This window comes from Eulemur rufifrons, chromosome 17, assembly GCF_041146395.1.
Source record: "Eulemur rufifrons isolate Redbay chromosome 17, OSU_ERuf_1, whole genome shotgun sequence".
NCBI classification, from domain to species: Eukaryota; Metazoa; Chordata; class Mammalia; order Primates; family Lemuridae; genus Eulemur; species Eulemur rufifrons.
In genome coordinates, this window is record NC_090999.1 from 78,258,479 (window position 1) to 78,284,571 (window position 26,093).

The 26,093-nt window shown below is 36.6% G+C and overlaps 1 protein-coding gene across 1 annotated transcript in view; it reads left to right on the top strand.

Annotated features, from left to right (window-relative positions):
- Nucleotides 1-26,093, top strand: part of CAMK4 (calcium/calmodulin dependent protein kinase IV) — a 218,090-nt gene that overhangs the window by 157,056 nt on the left and 34,941 nt on the right. Inside the window, exon 6 of the mRNA XM_069492626.1 lies at nt 25,355-25,445. Coding sequence (XP_069348727.1) covers nt 25,355-25,445 — 91 coding nt within the window. The remainder of the gene's footprint in view (nt 1-25,354; nt 25,446-26,093) is intronic.

A 26,093-nucleotide genomic window follows, 5' to 3' on the forward strand; every position in this document is an offset into this window, starting at 1 on the left:
AAACTTAACGATTGAAAAGTTCTTGGGAAATAAGTTGCAGGTATAATTATACCCCTTATGTAACGTCTCTTGCAATCCTTCCCTCCATCCCCATTCCATCCTAATTCTTGCTCCATGCATTTTTACAGTATTTCTCTAACTGTAACCTTGTTCCTTCTGCTTTTTTGGCTTCAAATAGCATTTGTGAAGGCTTTTAAAGTGCATTTGAAAGTTGTTTCCCCCTTTGAATTTGAATTCATTCAGAATAAGACTGTGAAAGCAGATCCTTAAGCCTTCCTGAGTAATTCTCTCTTCTTGAAATGAATTCCAGTTGTCCCAAGTTAAATGGTCCAGGTCAGTCTGGACATTCTGGAAGGGTCATCTTGCCCTAGCACAATGACAAACCATAAAGGTCCCCTCTTCCAAAGACTAATAGAGACAACTGGGGAAGATTCCGTATCCTCTGAATTCCATATCAGCAGCTCTTACTGCTGCCACCACCTCCAGCTCTTGCCTTGTCACCACTGGTATCCTGCTGTTCCTCTATTGCCAAAACGTCATCATCCCCCTCATTTTCCCACCACGGATGCAGCCTTCCTTCTCTTTTTCTAGCCATAGCTCTCTTTGATATGTCTCAGTTTCAAATGACTTCAGTGCCTAGAGAAACTTGTACATATGGAGCGTAGTACTGAATATTTTAAAAAATACAAGGAAATTGTTGAGGGACTATTAAGTCTACTATCACAGCACATAGCCTTCTGTTTTGGATCATGTTAAAGACTGTGATCATAGTGGTGAAGAATTGCAAATAGAGGCGTCTAATAAATCAATATAGTGTCTGAGCATCAAAGAAAAAAGGAAGTGGACATGATTATAGAGATGAAGGAAAAGATAAAATAGTAAAAGCTACTTTTAGTAAAAAAAAAATTAAATTAACAGATTTAGCTTATTAGAGACTCAGTCAATAAAGAATTGATGACTAGATATTAAAGAACTGAGGGAAACACCAAATACAGTATCACAGGGGTTATTGACTTCAGGAAACAGGCGCCCCCTGCACTGGGGAAACACAATGAAGAGGTTGAAATTATTCGAACTTAGAGGCTGGAAGGAGGTGCTCTGCAGACTTGTGATGAGGGCCACTATTTAGCTGATGTGAGTGTCTCTGAGCCTAGAGGAGTTCCCACAAAACTGGAACTCAGGTCTCTGAGGATGACGCTCCAGCAGCCAGTCTGGTGTTGCTGACGAGAGGCACTGAGACTGGTTCTATGAGCACAGGAAAAACTATCAACTGAAATCAACTGCTGCCCCCAGAAGAGCCTGCCACTGTAAGGTGAAAGAGTGTCTCTAGGGTGACAGAGGTGGGAATAACAGGCAGAAAAACAGACTCAGAAAGCAAATGGGAAGGTGCAGTTGCCTTCATCCTGCTCCAGCCTTCCACGCTCTCTCCCTCATGTCCTCTCGTAAAGCCACATGGGGAGCCGGCAGGAGAAGGAACAGTGTGGCTTAAAATTCAAATCTCAGCATCATAAAGTGGACCATAGAAAGGTGGATTTAAAGTTGAGAGACAATAGCTTAGTAAATTTTAAAGGAATTTATTCATAAACAAAAAATAAATTCTCAAAGTTCCCATTTCTATTCATAAGAGTCTTCTAAAATGTCCATAGTCTACTCAAGTGCATGAAATGGTTCTGTTCCCAAACCCAAAACGGGGTCCAGCCTAGGTCCTGTCAATTGCCGCACTAAGAGCCAATTATTGAAACAATGAGGATTGCCAGGAAAGAAAGGAATTTTAATGGGAAAGAAGTCTATCAGGAGAACAGGAGAAATAGTCTCAAATCTGTCTCTCTGACCCACTAAGGTCAAAGGCTTTAATAGTGGGTTGTGGAATGCTGGTCGGCCTGCATAGGGTTTGAAGGCATAGGGTCTCAGGTGGCCCCATGCATGAATCAGCTGTTGGTGATGGATGGTGAGTCCTGTGGAAAGGCTCGTTAAGTCTGGTTGTTAAGCTTGACTGGTAAAGTCTGAAGGAACAAAAAGTAACCTAGGAAGGGTGTCATTTTGCAAGGCTGATTACAGATCTAGGGATTAATGAAATCAAAGCAAGTAAGGCAACTCTAAAATAAATTACTATCTGTATGAGTACCCAGGACTATGCTTGATAGCATTTATGCATTTAATGGGCATTATAGACATTATTTGACACATTAAAGCCATCTTCCACTCCAACCTCATTCCTTGTTGGTAGAACCAGTTTCCCTTTTAGAAAGATGGAAAGTACCAGAACTTTTTCCCCCCAGCCTCCCTTGCAGCTAGGGCAAGGTCATGTGATCCGATCCTGCACAATGGGTTCTGAGGGGCAGTCCACTGGCGAGTTCTGGGAAAAGTATCCCCTTAATAAAAGGAGACCCACGGGAAGAAAGGCCTTTTCCCTTTCACGGGCGTAGTCGGGTATCTGCGCATGATGCTGGGAACTGCTTTTGCTGTCTTGTAATTATGAAGGGAAACATAGCTAGTCTTGAAGAAGACAGAGAAGAAAGATGTCGTATGGAAATGCTGCATGATCTCATAGAGGACAGTAACAGTTTCTCAATATTTCTACCACTTTAAATTGTATATCCTATTACTTGAAGCAATAACATGCTGAACTCCTTGAATAGACTTTGGAGTATATGTATATATATATATATATATGCTAATAATGATTGTGTGGCCAGAGCAAGTTGTATAATTTTCCACCCATTTAAACATAAAACAAAGAGCATACTCCTAGATAAAAAGATTCTGGTCCCACAAAATTCTAAAAACTGAATTTCACTGAATATCAGACATACACCCACACACTACTAAATCAGGATTAAGTATGATTTGAAGGGACAATGAGGTTTAAGAATATTAAAAATAAGCTTGCTTTTCTGACACTTGTTCTTTGTTTTGAATATCATTTCTGCTTGGGTCCGCTTATTGTCAATGAATAGGTTCTGAGAATTTAATTAAGCAAATGAGAGGCTAAAACAGAAAACGTAGAGATTTTGTTGTCTGTTTAAAAATCTATGAGTTCCTATAGTATTTGCGCTTTTTTCTCTGGGAAGATTTTGTCTCTTGCTCAGATTTGAACACTGATCTCTGGAGGATAGATTATAATTAATGTAAGGTTCAAAGCATTGAAACACTATAATGATAATTTTGCCAGTAAAAAGCAAAAGCGTTTATATATTCTTACTAAGAATTGAGAGATCATAGTTACCATAGAAGAAATAACAAACAGTTCTATTAATGTTCTGATATTTTGATTTATGGACCTATAATAAATTAGACTAGTGGCCCAATCAGAGCATTGCTGTTTTATCAGAAAGAAATTTTGAAGCAGAAAAATAATCTACCTTCTGAAATTATAGCTCAGTATTGGGAAATTAGAGATCTAAAAACAATTCCTGGGCAGAGGAGAGGAGTCTCTTTCTCATTAAGTGTTTCTGTGTATCATGTTCACCAATGATGATAATGATATCAAAAGTTTATCAAATTCTTCCTATGTGGCCCTCTCTCTTTTGATTTCCAGGAGAGCCACAATAAATTCTGGACCATATATCTAGGAATTTTCCAATTACCACACACAAAATATTACGTTGACGATTACATTCTGAGTGACTTTTGTTGTTTCAGGGCTTTGTAAATGCTGGATGTTATCAACAATTTGGTTTAGCTGTTACTGATTCCCTGATATCTCAGACTCTGTTCTAGACTCTGGGAAACAGAGATCAACAAGCTCACTAATAAACTGGGCAGATAGACACATAAACACATGAGTATAAGATGATAAAGTGCACCAAGTGATTCAAGGCATCAGAGAGGGAGAAAGCTAGTCCATATATCTGGGGAGAAACTGAGTCAGAAAAATCCTGCCAGAGGAAGTTATATCTGAATTGGAGCTTTAAAGAAAAATGATCATTTAATAGGCAGCCAATATGAAAGAAAAGGAATTCCAGAAATACTCCTTTTATCCCACAAGTTTTTAAGGAACATAATAAAGGTGCAAAGGCATGAACTCTTTTTTTTTTTTTGGAAGTAAAGTACATCTTGTGAGAACCAGGGCTTGAGAGAGAGATAGGGAGCCTGTCCTGAGGGGCGTAGGTGATTCACTAAAGAGGTTCATGTGATTCTGCAGATGAAGAGCCTCTCAGGGACTTTTCTGTGATCCTGTCACCCCCACGGCCACATGAGATCCAAACGCAGTTAAGATAATATTAAAATGTCCAGGCGAGAGATTAAAAGCACACCCCCTCCTCAAAAAAGGACATGGTTTATGAGTCTATGGATGAAATGTGCTAACCAAGACCAGAATTTCCCTTGAATCTTCATTGTCAGTATTTATGAATGTTAAATATATAAAGACTTAGAGATAATAAAAAGTAATCTAGAGCAGGGAACATGCAGACAACAGGACTTAGAGGATCAATAAGAACTTCTGAACAAACTTTCCTACATTTATTAACATTTAACACTGCATTCTCTTCTCACCTCTCTGCCCAGTTCCTCTCTAAGGATTTTATTCCATTCTCTTCTATCTGGTCTCATAGTTCCTCTAATAACCTCTTTTTCTTCCATTCCTGTTTCCTTCTTTTACATTTTTGTTTTTCTTTTAATGGTCTTCTTTTTTCTCTGCTAGCTGAGAAATGATGAATAAAACAGCAACAGCAAAAATAACAAACATTTTAAAGACCAACCAAAGCCTCTAGGCCAGGATGACTCTGTGTTTACTACGTACACAACAAGTATTGTAGGTTCCAAGGAGAACTACTGAAAGTAAACACAAGACACACTCCCAACTTGGAAAGATTTAACAGTAAAAAGAAGAAAATAACATCTAATTTACTTATCTTTCTTGGAAGAAAATGTCTCAGGATTGGGATGAATGTCTTCACCTTTGCAAAAACTCAGTAAAGTATCATAAACAGGAGGTTACTGAATATATATAACCTAATTATCACTTGATGTCCTTGGATTATGGTCTTTAGAATTTCATTCATAGCCATTTTGTCAGGTTTTAGTTGATTAGGAAATGGAATTCACAGAATCATTGACTTTGGATAACCTTAAGTAGGGGTGGGAAATATTGTGTAGTTAACAGGGGTAGAATGAAAGAAAAGCACATACACAATAAAACCCTAAAATATAATAATAGAGCAGTACTCACAGTGTCCTTTTAAAGTCAGGAAAGACATGCATTTTTTTTTTCTATTTCTCTAGATGATCTATAAAGATTAATGTGAATAAAGAGAAAGAAAAAAGATGAGGAATCAAGCTATATGGAAATAAGGTTTTAAGGTTAGACATTTTAATTACATTTTTAGAATGCTCACTCCAAGCAGGTATATATAGACCATAATGAGAGGAAGGATGTCATGATACTTAAAAAAAAAAAAAAAAAAAAAAAGCCTTACCCTAATTGAAAATTTGGCCTATTTTCCATTCCTCTGGCACTATTTTGCACATATATGTATTCTATTCTTCTGGTATTGATTGCTCTGAAAAGCTGAAATTCTGGGCCAAGAATTCTGCCACCACCAATGAGCTCCCTCAGAGGACAGTCTTTTCTTTACATACGTAGACATGGTTTGTGTGAATCAGCCTCTGCCTACTGTAGGCCACAAGGGCAGGACTCTTAGCTGGAAAGATTCCTTTGACAATGATCCCCTTTTAAGAATGACTTTGTAGGAAATATCAAAGGCTGTAATTTAAAGGTGAGTGATTTTTTTCTTTGTATGCATGTTTTTATCCCAGGATGGTAAAGAATGACTAAGGTTAAACTCTAGTTAACTACTGTATATCTATGTTTTTCTTTCATTGATTATTTATTGGAGGATAGGGGTGAAACCACGAAATTTATTTCTTTGCTTTCTGACAATGGTCATTTGACAAAAAGCTGAAGTATTTCTTTTCTTGAGAGAATGAAGTCCCTCAATATTTTGTACTGTATAGAGAGATGTGAATTTACTATTTATGATGGCTTTGACCCATAAAAATGAATTTTTATTTTGGGAATGGCTAATTCAGGAGTAGTATTGAAAAAAAAATGAACACTTCTGTGTAATAATCAGGTAGAACATATTTTATTTCTGGGTCAGAAGGAGATCTTTCAGGCAATACTATAATAATATTCTGTTAACGTCAGTCCTCAACCATGGCGTTTTGATTTCATGATTATTAAATAGTAATAGCTTCATACTTCCTAGGTTTAAATAGTATCATGCAAAATGCAGGTATTGACATTTCCAGGTTAAGAAAGAAACTACCTTCTAGGGCTTCCTTTTCTTTTCTCAGATTTTTATTTTGTCTAATGAAAACATACAAATTTTCAAAGTTAATCCTTCTAGGAACAAGGCATGTTTGTCAACAAGCTTCCAAACTCTAAAAGAGATCACTGAAGAACAAAATGAAGACAGAACGTAGGCAAGACAGAGGAACAAAGCAGAGGAAGATGAGAGTGTTTTCATCCATATCTACTGAAATCTTTTACTGCAGAGACGTGAGCCACAGGCAGAGAGCTAGCACCCAGTGACTTATTTTAAGTGAGCCGCTTTCTCTGACAGCCAAGTCTGTTTCAACTTCTTTCTTCGCCACCATAGTGAAGCTTGGACTCCAACTCTCATAAATGCAAAAGGAGCTAGGAGACCCTGGAATGTGACAGTGGTTGTAGGTTGGGCTAAAGGCAGCAGGATTTATGGATGAACTAGCTCTCTAAAAGCTGTTGACTTTTATATAATGTTCTAGGCAAGAGAAGAAAACAGATTGTTCTGAATTATTTGGGAATAAATTCTTCATTGTAAGGTGGAGGAGTAGATGAGTTTCCTGTGCAGCCAAACCACAACTGATAGAAAATTGCTAGAGGCTGTAAATATGACTAGAGCAGCTTCATTGGACCTTCAGCATAGAATTAAGAGATTGATTGTGATGATCACATGAGAGAATCCACTTGTCTTATCTATTGGCAAAAGTTAGACTTGCATCAACCTCTTTTTAAGCTTGAATAAAGAAAAATTTTTATTTTTATTTTTATTTGGCTCAGAGTATTACAGGGGTAAAACGCTTTGGTTACATAATTGCCTTTGTTACCACCCGAGTCAAAGCTACAATCGTGCACAAACTCTTCTAGATATTGGCCTAGGCAAAGAATTTATGACTAAGACCCCAGTGGCAGTGATAACAACAACAAAAATAAATAAATGGGATTTGATTAAATGAAAAAGTTTCTGCATGGGTAAGGAAATAATCAACAGAGCAAATAGACAACCTACAGAATGAGATAAAATATTCTCAAACTATATATCAGATAAAGGGCTAACATCCAGAATTTATAAAGAACTCAAGCAAATCAGCAAGAAAAAAAACAATCCCCATTAAAAACTGGGCAAAAGACATGAACAGAAGCTTTTCAAAAGAAGATAGACAAATGGCCAATAAACATTATGAAAAAAATGCTCCATGTCACTAATCATCAGGGAAATGCAAATTAAAAACACATTGAGATATTACCTTACCCCTATTAAAATGTCTTTTATTAAAAAGCCCGAAACAATAGATGTAGAGAGAAAGGACCACTTATACACTATAAGTGGGACTGCAAATTAATACAAGCTCTCTGGAAAACAGTATGGGGATAACTCAAAGAACTAAAAGTAGACCTACCATCCAATCCAGCAATCCCACTACTGGTTATTTACCCAAAGGAAAAGAAGTCATTTTATCAAAAAAGCACCTGCATCCAAATGTTTATTGCAGCACAATTCACAATTGCAAAGATGTGAAATCAATGCAAGTGCCTATCAATTCATAAATGGATTAACAAAATGTTGTATATGTATGCCATGGAGTACTACTCAGCCATGAAAAGGAAGAATTAATGCCTTTTACAATAATTTGGATAGAACTGGAGACCATTATCCTAAGTTAATTATCTCAAGAATGGAAAAACAAATACCACATTTACTTGCTATTAAATTGGAACTAACCAATGAGCACACATGTGCACAGAGGAAAGTAAAACTCAGTGGAAATCAAGGACAAGGGAGGGGAGAGTTGGGGAGGGGCAAAAACCTACCTAAGGGGTACAATAAACACTATTCAGGTGTTGGGCACACTTATAGCAGTGACTCAAGCATTACAAAAGCGATATATGTAACAAAAACATTTGTACCCCTTAATATTTTGAAATAAATTTTTAAAAATTCTAAAGTACAAAAGCAGGGAGAAATGTCTTCAAGATATAGAATAACAGCATACTTTTGGGAAAACATATTAAAGGACATGGAAAATATCTTTAAAATGCATCTGCTTTGTTTTTTCCAAAAGATTTATATATTTTGACATTGAAACAAGCTTGATGTTGAACAAGTTAATAAATCACCAGCTTGAAATGAAAATAAAGCTCTGTTAAGGTAGCAGCATAAATGATAAGGAATTTTGACACAATAACAAAAGGTTGCAGAAACTAAATTAAAAAAATTAAGATCTGAATTAAAAACAGTAAAGTGCAGAATCGAAGTTACAGATAATTGAATTACTTATTTGGATGCCCAATATGATAAGCTTTCCCAGAATACAGAAAGAAAAGAAAAAAGATGCTCCAATAAGAAAGTTGATGATAGATATAGAGATAGACATTCAGTCTAAGGAAAGCAGTTTTCCCAAGAGGAGATGAACAATCTATAAAACAAAGACAATAGTCAAGCATTTAATAAGAGACAATATTCTTATGCCAAGAAAAACCCACAAAAAAACATTAAAAGGTAAGTCCATAGCTTATTTTGGTCAAAATTGACTAAACTGATAAACACTCAGATTGACCTTATCTGTTTTGAATATTTTGAAAATAATGGCAACGTTTTAAACAGAAAGCCAGAAGGAAATAAACAACATGCTGAAAGGAACAAAATGAAACCAGTCTCAGACCTCAAACCAGTACTTAACACTAAAGAACAACAGAACAAGTATCTATAGGGAAGAATGTGTTGTAATGCATGAATTCCGTAACTTGAGCAGGTACTTGCCAGTTTTCCATAGCCCTTTTCCTATGAGGAAAGCAGTCATAGCATTCCCCATGTTACAGCTGTGAGCAAACTGAAGCTCAGAAAGATGGGCCTTCGCATGGTCGCTCACCAGTGGAACCCAAGTGGTTAAAACTCCGGGTCTGAGCTTGACCACACAGCCGAGCATCTGTACAAGTCTTCCTTCTTGACCTCTGGGATTCTGAGTCTCTTAAATCTCAATTTGTACAAAAGTCCATTCATTCAAGCACTCCTGTAGGCTTTTGATGGTTTTCTGCATTTCTTTCTTTAAATCAAAGTAGATGGAACATTCCAGCTATTTTGGTTTCTATAACCTACTGGTCCATTTATTAGAAAACTTCTGAAATGAGTTATCCCAAATCTAAGTTCCTACCCACTCCTTCCCTCACCTGTAATAAATTCTGAAGCTAAATGTACTTGTTTGTTTTCGTTTTTATTTCTGTCTCTTCCTGAGAGATATAAATTCAGAATTTCAGGATATTCACTCTCTCCCCTGAACTGCTATGGCATTTTGTACCGCTCAGTGGGTAGCCTTTACCGCACTGTATTGTGATCAGTTGTACACAGGCCTGTCTCCTGTGATAGGCTGGGTTAGCTGCAGGAGCTATTCATCTGTATCTGTCTGTCATCCTTGTCCTCTACCCTCCACGGCCCCTCAAACACTGCCTATACCCCTTTGTATTCATAGCACAGAATAGGCACACTACATATCCGTTGACTTGAATCTAATTATTCACAAAAACTTGTTTAGGGTCCCAGCATTTTGAGTGCTTGGAATATTTTAGAACTGGCCTTGTGTCTACGGTTTCTAAAAGACAATAAAACTCTAAATATGTTTAATTATTCAAGAAACTGTTAAAACACATGATTTTCAAAAGTGATCACTTTCCATGAAATGTAATGGCTTTTAGAAATCTAAAAACAGATACATGGCATCTTCCCCTACATTTTGGAAAAGATATCTAATTTCATAAAACTTGACATGATAGATACAGGGGAAAAATCCAAGTTGAAAAACATAATTTTTCACAAATATACTTTGCATTCTAGTCTTGGTTTCTACTTCTTGAAATTTAATGTTGAAACACACACATTTCTATGAATAATATGTTGAACGTGCTATAGGTTCTGACCATCTGTGTGATTTATCCTTTTAAATGTTCCCTTCAATGTTGGAACCATTCCAGAACCACACTATCTAACTTGAAAATTATCTCCTAACTTTTGCCTGTGAAATTGCTGTTATAGAAACTTAACCACACTCATGAGTTAATAGCTTTGGATCCTGCAGAATCCCAGAAATACCATCTTATTGTAAGTCGAACATCACTGAGGGAGAGCCTTGTTACAGGCTGATTCACAGCATTGATACTTTGTTTCTTCATATAATGGGCCATTTAGTAAAGGGGCTAAATGCTTCTGCTCTATTCTGTTAAAACTGAAAGAAGATAGACTCTTTGGGGGAGTACATAATTGGAATACATGTGACCAAGACCTAACAATAACAATCTCAATAATAAGTACTCTCAGCCATCAATAACATGACTTATTAAACTCCTACTGCGGATCAAGCTTTAGCTAAAAGCTTGAAGGACATCATTTCATTTAATCCTCACACCTATAAGGCTATTAAGCTCATTATACAGATTCATTTCACAGATGAGCAAACCCAGACTCAGAGAGGTTAAGCCATTTTTCCAAGATCACACAGCTGGTTCACGGCAGAACCAGGATTAAAACCCAAAATAAAGGCTGCTTTCGGAGTTTATACTCTTAATCATTCTGCTGTCTGCGCCACTGTCAGTGCCTGCTATAAATTATACTGGGCCAAAAGCAGAGGCCTAAGCATGGCAAGAGTTCAGAGGAAAAGATGGAACAAGACAAGTGCAAGAATCATAGAACAGGAAAAAAGTCACACATTTTTAAGGACACAGGTGCTTTGCAGCAGGTGTACCTGTTTACATTTTCCTGTTTTTCTTTACTCTTGGATTTAGTTCTTGAAAACTACTTATTTGATAAATGAGAATCACTTTACATGCAATTAAAAAATCAAATCAGTCTCAAAAAAATTAAGAATATGTGCAAATGCATACTCTAGTCTTTTTAGGGCAGGAGTAGGTGGGAATAACAATAGCTCCACAGGTGTAAGTCTTCCAGGTGTAGTTAGTTCTGTAACTTGGTCAATATCTGGAATAATGGAAGAATCAAAAGTTGAACATCACTAACGTGAGTCAATAGTAAGAAATTGGATAGAAGATTTATTCGAGTCTTTGTAGCCAAATGCAACTTTCATTCAATTATTATGTTTCCTTACAAGTAGCTGCCCATGTATGCCAGCTTTGTGGGGTCATAAAATACAGTGCAGGCCCTGTGGACTGACGGTTCAGGTTGGTCTCACCTGGCACAGGTGGCTCCAGAGCCTGCTGATGACCAGGCTGACCCCCAGATATAGCAGCTCCCTGTGCTTTCAAAATGCAAGCACCTGCCAGCCCCTCCTTCAACATTTTGTACAACAGATCCCTTTTCCCTCAAAGTTAACTGCAATTGCAAATAGACTAACAGCACACAGTTTGGCAGAATTCAGGACTTTATTCATCCAACTTTTTTTAAGTACAAGGAATGATGAGGAAAAGAAGTTAAAAGGAATTAGCATGGTTTGTTATGACAAGTTTAACCAGTACAATATAAATATAATCATTTTGGCATTAAAGAGTTTATTAGCTAATTTATTAGCTTTGCCTGTTATTAAAATCTTATTCCCCATAAACACCATAAGCCACATTTATAACATTTATATTAACATGGAATTTTCATGTGATGAACAATATATTAAGATGCATTAAATTTGATTTTAATATTACACTTCTACCTTAGTATCACCTCAGGAATTTTAACTCTGAACTTTATCACGTGAGTTCAAACAGAAGTTTTTGTTTTTTTTTTTTTTTTTACAATATCATTTAATCTGAATTGGCAATACCAGGCAATTTAAAGAATAGTGTGGTGCTTAATGGAATAATAGAATTTTTTGTATTTTTAATCCCTGAGATCATTAAAACATCTTATATTCATGTGTAAAGTACTTGAAAATCCATAACAAAATATTTTTTTAAAAGTATGCCAAGTTTTCTCCTGAAAGCTCTAGCTAGCCTTTCTTTTTTTTTTTCCTGGTTTTATATATCATTGGTCTTATCAAATGATGCAATGCTGAAAAGGACTGGCTTGAGATCTCACATAAGCAATGTTAATACCAAACAATTCTGTAATGTTTGCAGTTAAATTAAAATTAAAATTCTATTGTGTAAATATTTGTAAGACAAGGTAGTATGTTTTTATATATGCTAAGTAGAGAATGTAGACTTCACAGATGGGAAATAACAGTACAATTATTCTTCACATATGCATTATCCAGAAATTTCACTGTAAAAATAATTTTAAATTACATCACCTGGTAAAAAATACTAGATTCACCATATTTGATATCCAGCTACTGATGTGCAGAACAGAGTGAAGCCAAATATGCCCCCTATGATATCCTGGTTCCCAGATTGAGATTTCACAATTTTAGGGCCACAAAAGGACATTCTAAGTTAAAGGCTATAAAACAATTTTCAGTATTTTAATATGTTTTATGTAAACCACAGATGTACCTTTGAGGATGATACAACAGTTTATGAAAATCCTAACCCTATTTGCTTTGGCTTACATTTGTCACCTGAGGGTGGTAATTCTGATGTCTCTTGCTTTTGATGAAGTTCTGGTTGGCAGCTAGGCAGAGCACAGCATTCTATAGGCTACTGAGTTATATGTTTCTGATTAGCAAAAAGGAGACAGGCCAGTTAATTATTACTTACTAAATGTGTTATAGATACACCCTTTCTAAATATGGCATCCACTACATGGAAACTAACCAAAAAAAGGTATTATTGGGGGTGAAAATCGTAGGAACTACAGTTCTATTAAAACGAGTCCGAGTCAAGCCAGGTAAAGTTATTCCTTCTGCATCCCAGAAAGCAGGGTACCCGTAGCTCAGAGGGAATTGGAAAAAGTCTCTGTGTTTTTCTTTTAATGAAAGAAGCAGAATTAGTGGGTGACTTCCAAATTCTTTCTCTGGTGCTTTCGCTTACGTGACATTTCCTTTTTCCAACGTCCATCTTTCTCCCATATGGGAGATCTCTGGGAAGCTGCAGCTGTCCTCACTCCTCAAATCTTCAGCAGAGTCCTGATCGGCACGTGAGCATGAGGAAACTACCCCAGTTTAGGGGAAGAACCACAGATTAGAGGGAACAATGCTTACAGCTCACACAGGGTTTGGGTTCCCAATAGACAAAGTGGGCAAATGTAATAAAGCTTAAAAAGCAAGCCTCAAAAAGATCAAACTATTTCCAAGGAACATAATTGCATCCAGAACAAAGTTAAGGAATAGAACCAATGCATTTGTATTTATCCAGCATTCAACAAGATAAAATCTACAATATTTATCATCCAGTCAAAAATTACAATGCATGAAAAAAAGCAGGAAAAAAATTGATCCATAGAAATGTCACAAATAAAAAATTAGTAGACAAGGACATTAAGACAGTTATTACAACCATATTCCACATATTCAATAAGATAGAGGAAAGATTGAACAAATTAATTTATAAAAGATTTTTTAAAAAGACTAAAATCAGATATCTAAAGATGAAAACTGTATTTACAGTATTTAAGGTGAAAAATATACCAGATGAGAATTAACAGCAGATTAGATATTTCAGAAACAAGAGAATATTGAACTTGAAGACATGGCATTAAGAAACTACCCAAGGTAAAACTCAGAGAAAAAAGACTAAAAATAAAATAAACAGAATCACTAAGTTATGTAATAACCTCAATACATAAAATTGGGGTCAATGAAAAATGATGGGAGTTAGAATTACTTAAGGAAATAATATTCACAGTTTTCAAAATTTGATTAAACTTATAGAGCCACACATCCAAGAATCTGGACAAATTTCAACATAAGGAACCTGAAAAAAACGATGCTGAAGTACATCATATTCAACTTTCCTAAAACCAGAGGTGAAGAAAAAAATCATAAAATAAGCTAAAGGAAAAACACACATGATAGCAAAGGAAAAAAGATAAGGGTGATGGCAGATTGCTCATCAGGAATGATGCAAATAGGCCAGGTGCGGTGGCTCACACCTGCAATTCCAGCACTTTGGGAGGCCAAGGCTAGAGGATTGTTTAAGGCCAGGACTTTGAGACCAGCCTGAGCAATATAGTGAGACCTTACCTCTACAAAAAAAGAAAAAAAAATTAGTCGAGTGCTAATTTGAGGTTGCAGTGAGCTATAATGATGCTACTGCACTCTAGCCTAGTGACAGAGAAGGACCCTGTCTCAAAAAATAAAAAAAAGAAAGAAAGAAATGATGCAAATAAGAGACAGTGGAATGCCATCATCAAAGTACTACAAGGAAAAAAAAAAAAAAACAAGAACCTGCTATTCTAAAGTCAATGAAAATAGCTTTCAAAAACAGAGCCAAAATACAGACTTCATCAGGTATACACAACCTGATAGAATCCCTCATGAACAGACTTGTAATGCTAGAATAAATTTGGTTGTGCACTACAAAATGGAAATGATTCATTTGTGTTGTATTTCACTTCCCGCCTCGCAACCAAAGGAAGATATTGATAGTGCTTTAAACAAAGAGTTGAATTTATTAAGTTTCTTGAACACAGCCACACAAGGCTCTGAACTGGGATGGACATACGACATCTGTTCTTTTCCAAACATATCAGGCTCTGTTGTTCTAACCCAGCTCAAGTAGTCCCATCATTTTATTTATTTAATAAACATTTACTATGCACAAATATGTTCTAGACCTGAGAGGAAATTCTAGCTATTCCTTGGTATTTTGTGTCCATTTGTTGATGTCTGCCATAAAGCCTCATTCAGCCCATAGTTCTAATCACTTACTCACTCCTTCTTTCATGCATTTTTTATAGACATTTATCAAAAACCTACTGCATACCAGGCCCAGTGCCTAGATTCTGAGAGTACAAAGGTGAATAAAACAAATCCTACTTTCAAGGAATTTATTTTTTACTTTTATAAATAAGCACACAAATATAATAACAGCATTCAAGTATTATACTAGGGATATAAAGAAAATGTTATGGGGCCGGAGAAAATGATTCATTTTGCTTGTGGAATTGGAGGAAGATTTCACAGAGAACATGATGTTAATCTAGGTTATAAAGTATTCCAATTACTATTGCTGTGTAATATCCTGTTTAGCAGCTTAAAACAACCGTTTTATTATGCTCATCTATTCTCTGGGTCAGGACTTCAGACAGGACATAGTGGGAATGATGGTTAACTCTGTTCCATCATGTCTGGGGGCCTGATGACCAGAGTAAGGAACCATCTAGAGTTGTATTCATTCACATGTGTGGAGGTTGATGTGTCTATCACACGAGACCTCAGCAGGAACTACCAGCTGGAACAACTGCACTTGACTCGTCCATGTTGCCCAGTTTTCTTACAGCATGATGGACTTGGGGATAAACTTGCCTTGACAGCTCAGGGACCCAAAAGTGAGTATCCAGCTTACCAGATAGAAGCTGCATTGACTTGTAAGGTCTAACGTCAGAAATCACACAGTCGTTTCCCCTGCATTCTATGGGTTACCAGCGAGCTGCAATCCCACCCAAATCCGAGGCGAGGAGAATTAGACTCCACCTCTAGATGGGGCAGTGGCAAGGTTCTAGAAGAGTAGGTGGGGTAAGTAATACTATTTCAAAACTCTTTATAAAATATGTTTAGAAAGATTATTATTAAATTAAATACATGGAAGAGTATTATTATCTGAGACCCAAGTGAGAATGTGCCTAGCGTGACAGGAATAGTAGGGAAGGCTGTGTGGCTAGTGCATGGCAGGAATTGTCCCAGGACAGTGCACAGCTACAAATTGGGGGCAAATTTTGAAGGGCCTTTAATTCTCATTCCGAGGAAATTCGACTTTAACTTGTAGGCAATGAAGATCCCTTAAAGTGACTTGGTTTTGTTTTTAAATCAAAGATTGACATGAGTTTATCTATGATTTACAAAGGTGAGCTAGGTGTGTGGACAAATATAACAGTACTAGCAGAGAATATAAAGGAGTATATAAGCAGTGACAATGTCAATGAAAAGAATAAATAGAAATGAGATGTATTTTGGAGGTAGAATTATGATTGGCCAAGGCTAGTGAGGAAAAAGGAACCATCAAGGATGGCTCCAATGTAGGTAAGAAGGCTTCAGAGGCCCCAGAGCTTGGTTACTTTGCCTGAAGTGGATTCCTCTGGTCCTGGGATGCTCCCTGGATCAAGGCTTAGCTCAGATCCCACAGCCAGACAAGTCTAACCAGGCCTGATGATCTGGTCATGGGAGACAGTGGCAGCTTATTTCCTCTCTCATACATTCTGTTGACAATTCTGAAGACATCATAGAGGTTAAGCATAAAGACAATGGTAGTATCAGGTCTGCAAAGCAAATATGACAAGAAAATAGAGTATTCGCTTTGCAGTTCTTACTTAAATTTACATACATTGATTCCAGATTTCTTGAGGAGTAAAGAAGAACAAATTCATATAGTTTAATTTTTCTTCTTAATAGGAAAACTGTAGTCAGAATACTGTTTTCTTTTTTTTAATGACTGGTTCTCCTTTGTCCTGTTAGATATTTAAAGAGATTCAAACTTCCTCCTACCAACTCCTGAGACATTATCAATTAACCACACACAGCCCATTGAACACAGCATAGCTGTAATTAAACTAAATTACCATGCAGTAGCTTTCATTACACAATGAAACAGTTTTTGTTAGGACCATAGAGAGAGCTTAATTACATGTCTAGACATCCCCTGAATTCCGAGCGGCAGTATTATCTTTGTCTCTTTAAAAGAGAGTTGGAGCATTTGGTGATTGCCTTTTCCTGAAAATTAAATGGCAAAATAAGTTTGGGGTTTTTTTTTTTTCTTTTTCCTTTTTTAATTCCACATTCTACTTTAATGCATACTTGATTTAGGAATCATTTGTACACCTGTGAATGTAAATGTTTTCCAAGGAAAAAGTACAAATTTTCACTCCTTGTCATCTTGTTTAATATACCTGTCACTTGTATCCAAAAATTTTTTTTCTCTAATACATCCCAAATATCCATTCTTATTTTTAATGTATAAAGGACGTACTGTAGTCTAAAGCACAATCAGCTTTCATAATGGTATTTCCAGCTTCCTCATCCTTGTGAAGGGGCTCACCTCTTTGCCTGGGGATGGAGTGACTTCATTCATCCTCTGTCCTGCCCAATCAGCTTCTCTGGACCGCACGGAGCTCAGCCTCTCTCCAGGGCTAAACTCAAGGGCTGCAGCCCCTGCTCAACCAGAGTATGCGGATATAGGAGCTCCCCTTGTTTCCTGTGTGCACCAACCTGATCACTTCTTTCCCATTACAAAAACTTGCTTGCTGATTCTCTGTAACTATAGTTCATTTTTTAACCTTTTTCCAAGTTATGCAGTATTTCCTGAATACCGTCTCCACTTAATTAGCCTGACCTTTCCATAGCCTCCATTCCTAAAATCTCACCTTTTCGGAAACCTGGCCACATATGTGAAGAATGAAATAATCACAAGTTTAAACATTCTCAACATTCCCTCAGATAGTTGCCTCATAACATGCACTTGCTCTAATCTTACATACAAATAAATTTTATATACTCATTTATTGATTGATTAGGTGCTCATTACTTCAGTTTTCTTAACAAACTTTTATTCTGTTAGCATGAGATATGTCTGTTTAAATCTGGACACCTAGCTTTTTCCATTAATTTTTTGCATAATGCCTCATTTAAAATAATAACCATTCACTTAATAATGATTGCTATTGAAAGCAAAGATAAGTGTCTCATTAAAATCTTAATCAAGTGAATGTTTTAGGTTTTGAGTTGAATCTAAGGAAACAGTATAGATAAAATGATATTTTCCACCAGTGCCCTATATCTCATTCTTAGAAATAACATACTAAATAGATTTTTATGGCATGTACATACACAAACCCAATGAAAGTCCCTGCTCTTCCACTCTGGCATAGTACACAGGGAGACTCATAGCACAATCAGAAATAAGAATGGGAATCTGAGTGTTCTTTGTGACCTCTTCTCCTATCCACCACCCTTACTTGACACCCCAGGTTTCCCTACTCAGTGGCATTCATAATTATCCTCTCTGCCAGCACCCTGTTCCCTTTCCCCAGGACATTGCTATCTCAGCAAGCATGTTCCAGCAAATGTTTGCTTCTTCCAGACACTTCTAGGCCACACCTAAATCCTAAAGTGACGAAGCACACGTACAAGCCTTAACTGCAGGGCCAGCATCAGGCTCAGCCGTCTTCACTCTCACTGCCACCAGCATGCCTTTGCTAACAAACGGAGGCCTTTGGGCTTGCCCACTGCTCACTAGTGTGTTATTGTAGCTGGGCACATCACTGCTCCTTCACCCACTTGACTTTTAATTCATTGCATCAGTTCCATTTTATTATACTGGTCAGTATAATTTATAAATGTTGCAGACACAAAAGGGACTGAAGAGTAAACTCATAGATGGTTTTTCAACGGTCTTTCCCCAAACTCTCCTGAGGCATATACTGTATTGGATATTCAGATCATCTCTAAAGGATGTGGAAAAAATTAATTCAGCCATAGCTACCAACTTAACGCTACTACAGAACAAAAACTAATTATGTAATTATTCAAAATGTCACTTGAAAGATGAAACTCTTCCTCCTAATCTCATAGTTAAGATGTTCTCATTGGCTTTTGGCCTTTCTCAAAGTGACAATGTAAATCTCACGTGCCCAGCTAATATTCAGTGAGCACCTCTGAGGTGACTAAGTATAATCATCCACCAAGTATAGTCTATGTGTCACGAGCACACATGCTAAGAGCCTTACTTCAACCAAAACTATTAATAAGTGCTGCTGCTGTGGACATACATTGCCACAATGTAAGCATAACATTTACTATTTGACAACTTTAACTTCTGTTACACATGAATAATAGCACATGAATAAAAGGTCCAGATTACCATCATTCTTTGACTATAAGCTAATGACTAAAAAGTAGAACAACATAGACATCTATAGGAAAGTTGAGTTATGTATTAATCATTCAGAAGTTGTTGAGTGCATCGTTAGTATCAGGTGCTGTGAAGGAAACGAGGTATCTGGGCACCAGACACCAATTTTCCTTGTCTTCATGGAGTTCTCACTCTGGTGAAGGAGGCGTCTGGAATGGAAAGCCTGCAAAGCAACACACATGCTGTTAAGAAAAACAGGAGGTATCTATGAGAGGATGTAAGTGCAGGCACATATGTTAGTATGGAGGAACAGGTACAGCCTGCCTGGGGAAGTGACATTATAGTTGAGTCCTGACGGTGAGGACAGCCGGCCAGGTGAAGAAAGATGACAGGGTCCAGGCAGGGGAGCAGCTAGAGGTGTAAAAGAGATTAGGGCTTTTGAAAAACTGAAAGAAAGTCCATATGGGAGAGAAGAGTGAGAGGGGGAAAGGCAGCAGGGTATGAGGCTGGAGAGGGACACAGGAACCAGATCTCCAAGGCTTTGAGGGCCAGGATAAAGTGAACAGTTTCCCAAGGGGAAGAAATGGCCTGCTTCCCTGTGCTTTATGAGGAAAATAGTTTGAAGGAGGCGGTGGGGGGCCGGGGGGCATGGTAAAAATCAAAGCAAGTATTTAAGGGGCTGCCATGGTGATCCAGCTGCGGTCATGGCCATGACGTGGAGAAAGGCAGGGCCATTCTGGAGACATTTTGGAATAAATGTTGACAGAACGTAGTGTTGAATTAGATGGAGGTGGTGAGGGAGAGGAGAGAATCAATTTCTGACTTGAACACTTGGGCTGATAGACATACCATATTTTGAGGTGGGGATACTTGAAGAGGACTGGGAAGTCAAGAGTTCGGTTTTGGACACACTGAACTTAAGGTTCCTGTGAGACATCCAACTGGAAATGAGACAAGGCGGTTGGATAAATAGTACTGGAGCCTAAGAAACAATTTTGAACTGAACATCCTTTTAGGATACTATCATGGAATGATCTTTAATTCTTAAACCTCTAGTGATGTAATACATAGTTTGTTTAGTTAATATGAGACTAGACATAGCTACTAGCTAAAAGAATCCAATATCCATCATATTTAGATCACGTCATTTGTAGCAGATGCATGGTATTCATGATAAGCAAATATATGAAATGTGTACTTTGTAAATACAAAGAAAATGTACTTTGAAAATAAATTTTAAATTTTAGTAGTACATAATTGTTATAGTTAAATTTTATTAAAAAAAATTAAAATTATCATAATCCCATCACACAATTACAAAAAAAAAAACTCATAAGCACTCTTTTATGCTGTAAAAAGTGGCAGAAGGGAAGAGAGTAGACAAATGTGCTCAAAGAGAGTTTACACCAAAAGGGAAGGCTAGGAGACCAACCTCAGTAAACATTCAATTTAAGAAACAGAATCAGAAAAAAAATCATTTATTTATTCATACACTTGACAAATGTATATTGGGCATCTCCTGAGTGTCAAGGCTGCTTTTAAATTCTAAAGCAAAAATCAGACTGCAGAATATTTTGTTTGGCCTCTACAAGGCTTAACATTTTTCAACTTAGTTGCCAATATTTAAAATTTGGAATATGTTACATCAAAAAATCTGAAATTCTATCTTGCCTTGAAAAATCCAAAGGGCTAACAACATGAGGTCTGTATCCCCACCTTATTTCTTATTTTTTCTAGTGCATATATCTATTTATGTTGAATCCCCATGATTAAATAATCTGTACCTAAAATCAATAATATCTTGATAGGTTACTCTATAATTAGATATTTCATTATTATTTCTACTATGTTATTAATACAATGTTATAAAATATCTTTGCACACTTTCCCATGGCCACACAATTTTGTGGAGCATTTTTTCTCTTAATTTCTTTCTCTCCTCTAAGTGCAGTGATCTTGAAGTGATGAGATTAGTGCTCAATGAGATTAGAGGTGTGTATTTTATTTAAAATCCAGTTTGAAAATAAAGGGAAGCATGTCTATTCATTAATATTATTCAGGTCTTAAACTGTTCTTTTTATGTCTTCAGATGCTCTAAGGCAGCAGTTTTCAAAGTATAGTCCAGTTTAGGGAACCATAGAGGCTCCCTGAGACACTGCAGAGGGTCTATAATATCAGAACTATTTCATCAGAATACGAAGGCATTTCTCTTTACTCATGAAAGTAATTTTCCAGAGGCTACATGATGTGTAATTTTACAATAGACTGAATGCAGAAGCAGATATGAGAATCTGGCAGTCTTTTTTTAACCAGAAATTAATGAAATTTGTAAAACTAGGAAAGACTATCACTCTAATCTCTAATTTTTTTGTTTTAGAAAGCATAGTTCCTTTTATTTTAAAATGTTATATATGTTAATATGTCATGAACTTGTTTTTTTAATTAATATTTTTTTAATTTCTCAGTTATAACTACTAATACAGTAAATAATGTTAGATATAATTCACATAAACAAAAACTCTTTGGGGTCCTCAGTAGCTTTTTTGAATATAAAGTGTTCCTAAGTCTAAAAAGTTTGAAAACGTGTGCTCTAAAGGAGTGCTGCTGTTTCTAACAGTTGTATCTCCTTGAAGATCATATTCTGTTTTCCTTCTTCCTAGCTTTCTGACTTGAGATAATGTAAAGGTTAGAAATAGTATTGGTTGAAGGTGGATCTAAACAAAAATAAAATAGTGACTCTTGCCATTTTGTCAGTCAAATACATTTAAATGCCTCCCCCTATGTATATGTACAATCATAACTTTTGATAATCTTTCTATACCAGGTAATTGATAGTAAACCATCCCTGCATACCTTTTTAAATGCCAAGATTATGACCTTAGCATTTCATAGCTTTGTTTTGTTTTTAAGTTTCTTCATCTAGTAGCACATTCTAATTCTATTTTTTCTCTAAAACTTTCCTTCTTTTTTCCAGTCCAGCCCTCCTTTAACGGAGTGTCAAATGATATTTTCTTTTGTTGTTGTTTTTAATTTGCACTTGGAAAACAACTACCGTTTCTGTTCAAGAAAGCCAGACAAACATTTAGGGAGAATCTTCGTATAATCAGTACATTGAGTTTTAACCTAAAATTTACTAGGTCATTTCATTTGTTACTGTTATTGTGTTGCTATTTTTAGTGCCATTTTCTTCCCAAAGCAATGGCATTTCTAAATTGGGTAAGATTAGGAGGAAAAATCAATGTTTTCTATTGGTCTCAAACTAGGCAAACTTTCAGTATGTTCAAAAGCTACTGTATAAGATATTCTATCTTTGCCTTCAAACTCGGCTTAAATCAAGACAAAACAGCATCTTCCTCGTTGGGGGTATGGAAGATTTTCCCTGAGTATCATTCATGGCCGAGCATGATCCGTTATCATTCCCTCATTTCTTCTCCCACTCTCATTACCTTCCCTTTCCATTATTCTCCCCTTGTCTTCTTCATTTTTACTTTCCTCTAATTCCTTCTGCATAATCAATCAGGTCATAAGTGCATCTCTTTGAAAATCATGCAATAGGCAAGGGTATGGGCTCTACTTCCAAATGCTTGGGTCCGAATTCCAACTACAGTGTCTAGTTGTGCCATTGTACAAATCTCTTAGCCTCTTTGTGCCTCAGTTTCCTCATTTGAAAAACAACTATTAGATGACTTACCTCACAGAGTTGTTGTGAAGATTAAATGAACAGGTATAAGGTATTTCTAATAGAGCGTGGAATATAGTAAGTGCTTAGAACATGCAAAGATACTGTCTATAGATGATTACTACCTACTGCAATGAGTGAGCTAGACCTGGTGAGACATGAGCAAAAGCAACTTTATTTTTTCTCACTGTTCTGGGAAATCCACTCTGTGAATCCATTCTTCCCCTTCATGAATAAAATTTCAAGCCATTTCCATAGTTTTTCCAATCAGTCTTGGATAAGGAAAAGACCAGAATTTTAGACTCACATCCCATTTTAAACTTCTACCCTCCCCCAGCTTGGACCTTAGAGATCTATAACTCATACACGCATACGGGGAGCTAGGGATGCTGATTAGTTTCTTCTTTTTTTCCTGCTCTTTTCTAACCCCTGGATGCTGTTTGTGCTCCTTCCAAGGCCAGGATGTGAAGGTGATGGTGGGAGGGAAGAGGAGGTGGAAGGTAAAGAAATGTACCTGACTGGTACAATTGTGGTCCGGCATTGGTGATCTCTCGGGTTCGCAAGTTGCAAATGCCTGTTGGTCTTTCCCTTTTAAGACACATTTATGGCTTCTACACAGGTGCTTCCATTGCAGTTCAGTTCTGTCACTCCAGTTCCAAGGAATCGTGGCTCCTCGGCTGCCTGCTGTCACTACCTTCACGTTCTGCTTCCTGTGATGCTGAGGTGGCATCACCCGGCAGGAAACACTCCCACAAAGGGCCTCAGCAAAATGACTCATGTGTAATTCCCTCCTGCAGAGTGCACACCGGGCCCATGAGTAATGTGCATCCTTGTCCAGCTTTTATTTGAGGGTAGCTGCATCTCCCTGAGGCCCTCTCCTCACTCACCTGCTCCCACTGTCCTCTCATCTTTCAGTTTTTCATGAGTGAGCCAGTTATCCATCCCTGTTTCCCCAAATCACTAAGTGATCTTGAAGCCACATTTCCTTAGCCCCCTTATGTGGCTTGAATATAAAGAAAGGACTTCCTGCCTTCCCCATGACGTAGGAAAAGAGAAAAAGACTACAGCATACTGGCAATGTTTTCCCTTAACCCAAAAGAAACATGGGCAAAGGATAAGAACAGGCAATTCATAGAAGAGGAAAACTGATAGACCAAGAAGCATATGAAGAGAACCTCTACTATATCCATAAAGAGATCAAGACAAATTAAACCAAACTTACGACACAATCTTTGCACTCCACCTCAGCAAAAGTTAAAACTATAGATTTAGCTGAGATGTTAACATATACACATGCACTGTTTGCATGAGTGAAAATTGATGGAGTCTTTTAGGATAGTGATTTTGCAGGATGCATTAAAATAAAAGCTCTGTATACCTTTTGACCCCACCACTGGACTTGCTTCTAGGTATCTGTCCTAGAGAAATCCCAGCAGAAACACACAAATATGCAAGTGCTAGAATGTTTCTTACTGTATTACTTGTAATTTTTAAAAATTTCAAAGCAACTGGGAATGTCCATTAGAAAGGTATAATGAAATTAATTATAATACACCAAAAAAATGGGTGCAAGTGTTAAATAGAATAAGCTGAAGTGATATGAAGGAAAGATTTCAAAGGCATATTAAGTGAAAAAAAAAGACATATTAAATTTAAAAAACTGTGTAAAAAATTCATATTAATAATACATTTAAGTAAGAAAATGGAGAAAACCAGGGATACTGCCTTGCATACATATATTCATGTTTGAAAATGCATAGAAAAAAATTCAAACCAGCATTTTGGGAAAAATGTTTAAAGCTGAAGAGAGATTATTTTTGGAGTGAAGGCTGAACTGGGAGAAGAGAGGTCAGATAGGACTTTAGCATTTACAATGAGGATATGTTGTATGTGTGATTATGCATAATTTTACAAAATAATTTAAAATACAAAAACATGAGTGGAGTTTCTAGAGGTGGTCTTTAAGATTCATCTCAAGTACAACTATATTAACAGCTGTATCTACTATTCTCAGAAGAGCCTATGAGAGCATTCATCATCATCAAAGAATATTTATCTTATTAAGGATAGTTCTTCATAATAACTACTCACATATAAATGTCTGTTCAAACAATAATTATGAAGTCTTTGCTATGGTTGTAAGTTTCTATGACCACACATACAGTTATGCTTTTCAGATAATAAACCAGACAAATTTCAATACAGAGCACCTTGACTTGATTGTAATAATTAGTCAATTCCAGTTGATATGGTACTAATGCATAAAAAGAACTATAACTAATATTCTCTGAGGAGTAAATGTTTCATTCTGGGAATTGATTCTATACAATTTAAATTGCATAACATTTAGATAACTATAAGGTATTCTTTAATGTATAGTTTAAAACATATTTTCCTTTATGGCATTTATTTTTAAATCATAATGTGTGTGTTCTTGAATCACATAACTTGTAGTTCTTAAAGATTAAGTATAGATGTTAGAACCATAAATGGAATTACACAAGTGTTACTTCATTATTTTCCTTATTTAGTACCTACATGAAAATGGAATTGTCCATCGTGATCTCAAACCAGAGAATCTTCTTTATGCAACTCCAGCCCCAGATGCACCACTCAAAATTGGTGAGAACATTTCCTAATGTTTCATAATCCCTTTTCCCAGAGCAGAAGAAATTTATTCCGTGGAATTTTTAAATATTGCTCTATCCAGTTTTGCCTACATTCAATATCTTTGAGTATCTGACATCTGTAAAGGAATATGCACTGTTCTGGAAGTTTGTGCTCTTTTCTAGAATGTTAATCTGGACATTGGTGCCTAGAAGTTGGTGCTCCATTGCTGGACACACAAAGGAATCACAACTCTTAGAAATGGCAAGGACCTCAGGAGATGACGTTGTATTTTGTAGATAAATTTATAGGAAAGAAAATGACAGAAAACCTAACACTTGTTTTGGGGATATTAACTTTTATTCCACAAATCATTTGGAGCTTAATTTTAGATAATCAAGAACTTTGACATAAAATAGGTAGTACCTATTAGTGAATCTAGGCTCTGAGTCACTTGTTTATATGAACAAAGATAGATTAGGATCTGCATTTCCTAAAATGCACTACACGGAACACTCATTCCTTAGCAGGGTGCAGAAAGGTGAATAACTAAGTCTGTCTTTGGGGAGGCGAGAATGGTTTGCAGAGGTACTATGGTTGGTCAAATAAGTTAAGAAATGCCAATTTAAACAAAGTTAAATAAGATTTTTGTTTTGTAGGTCT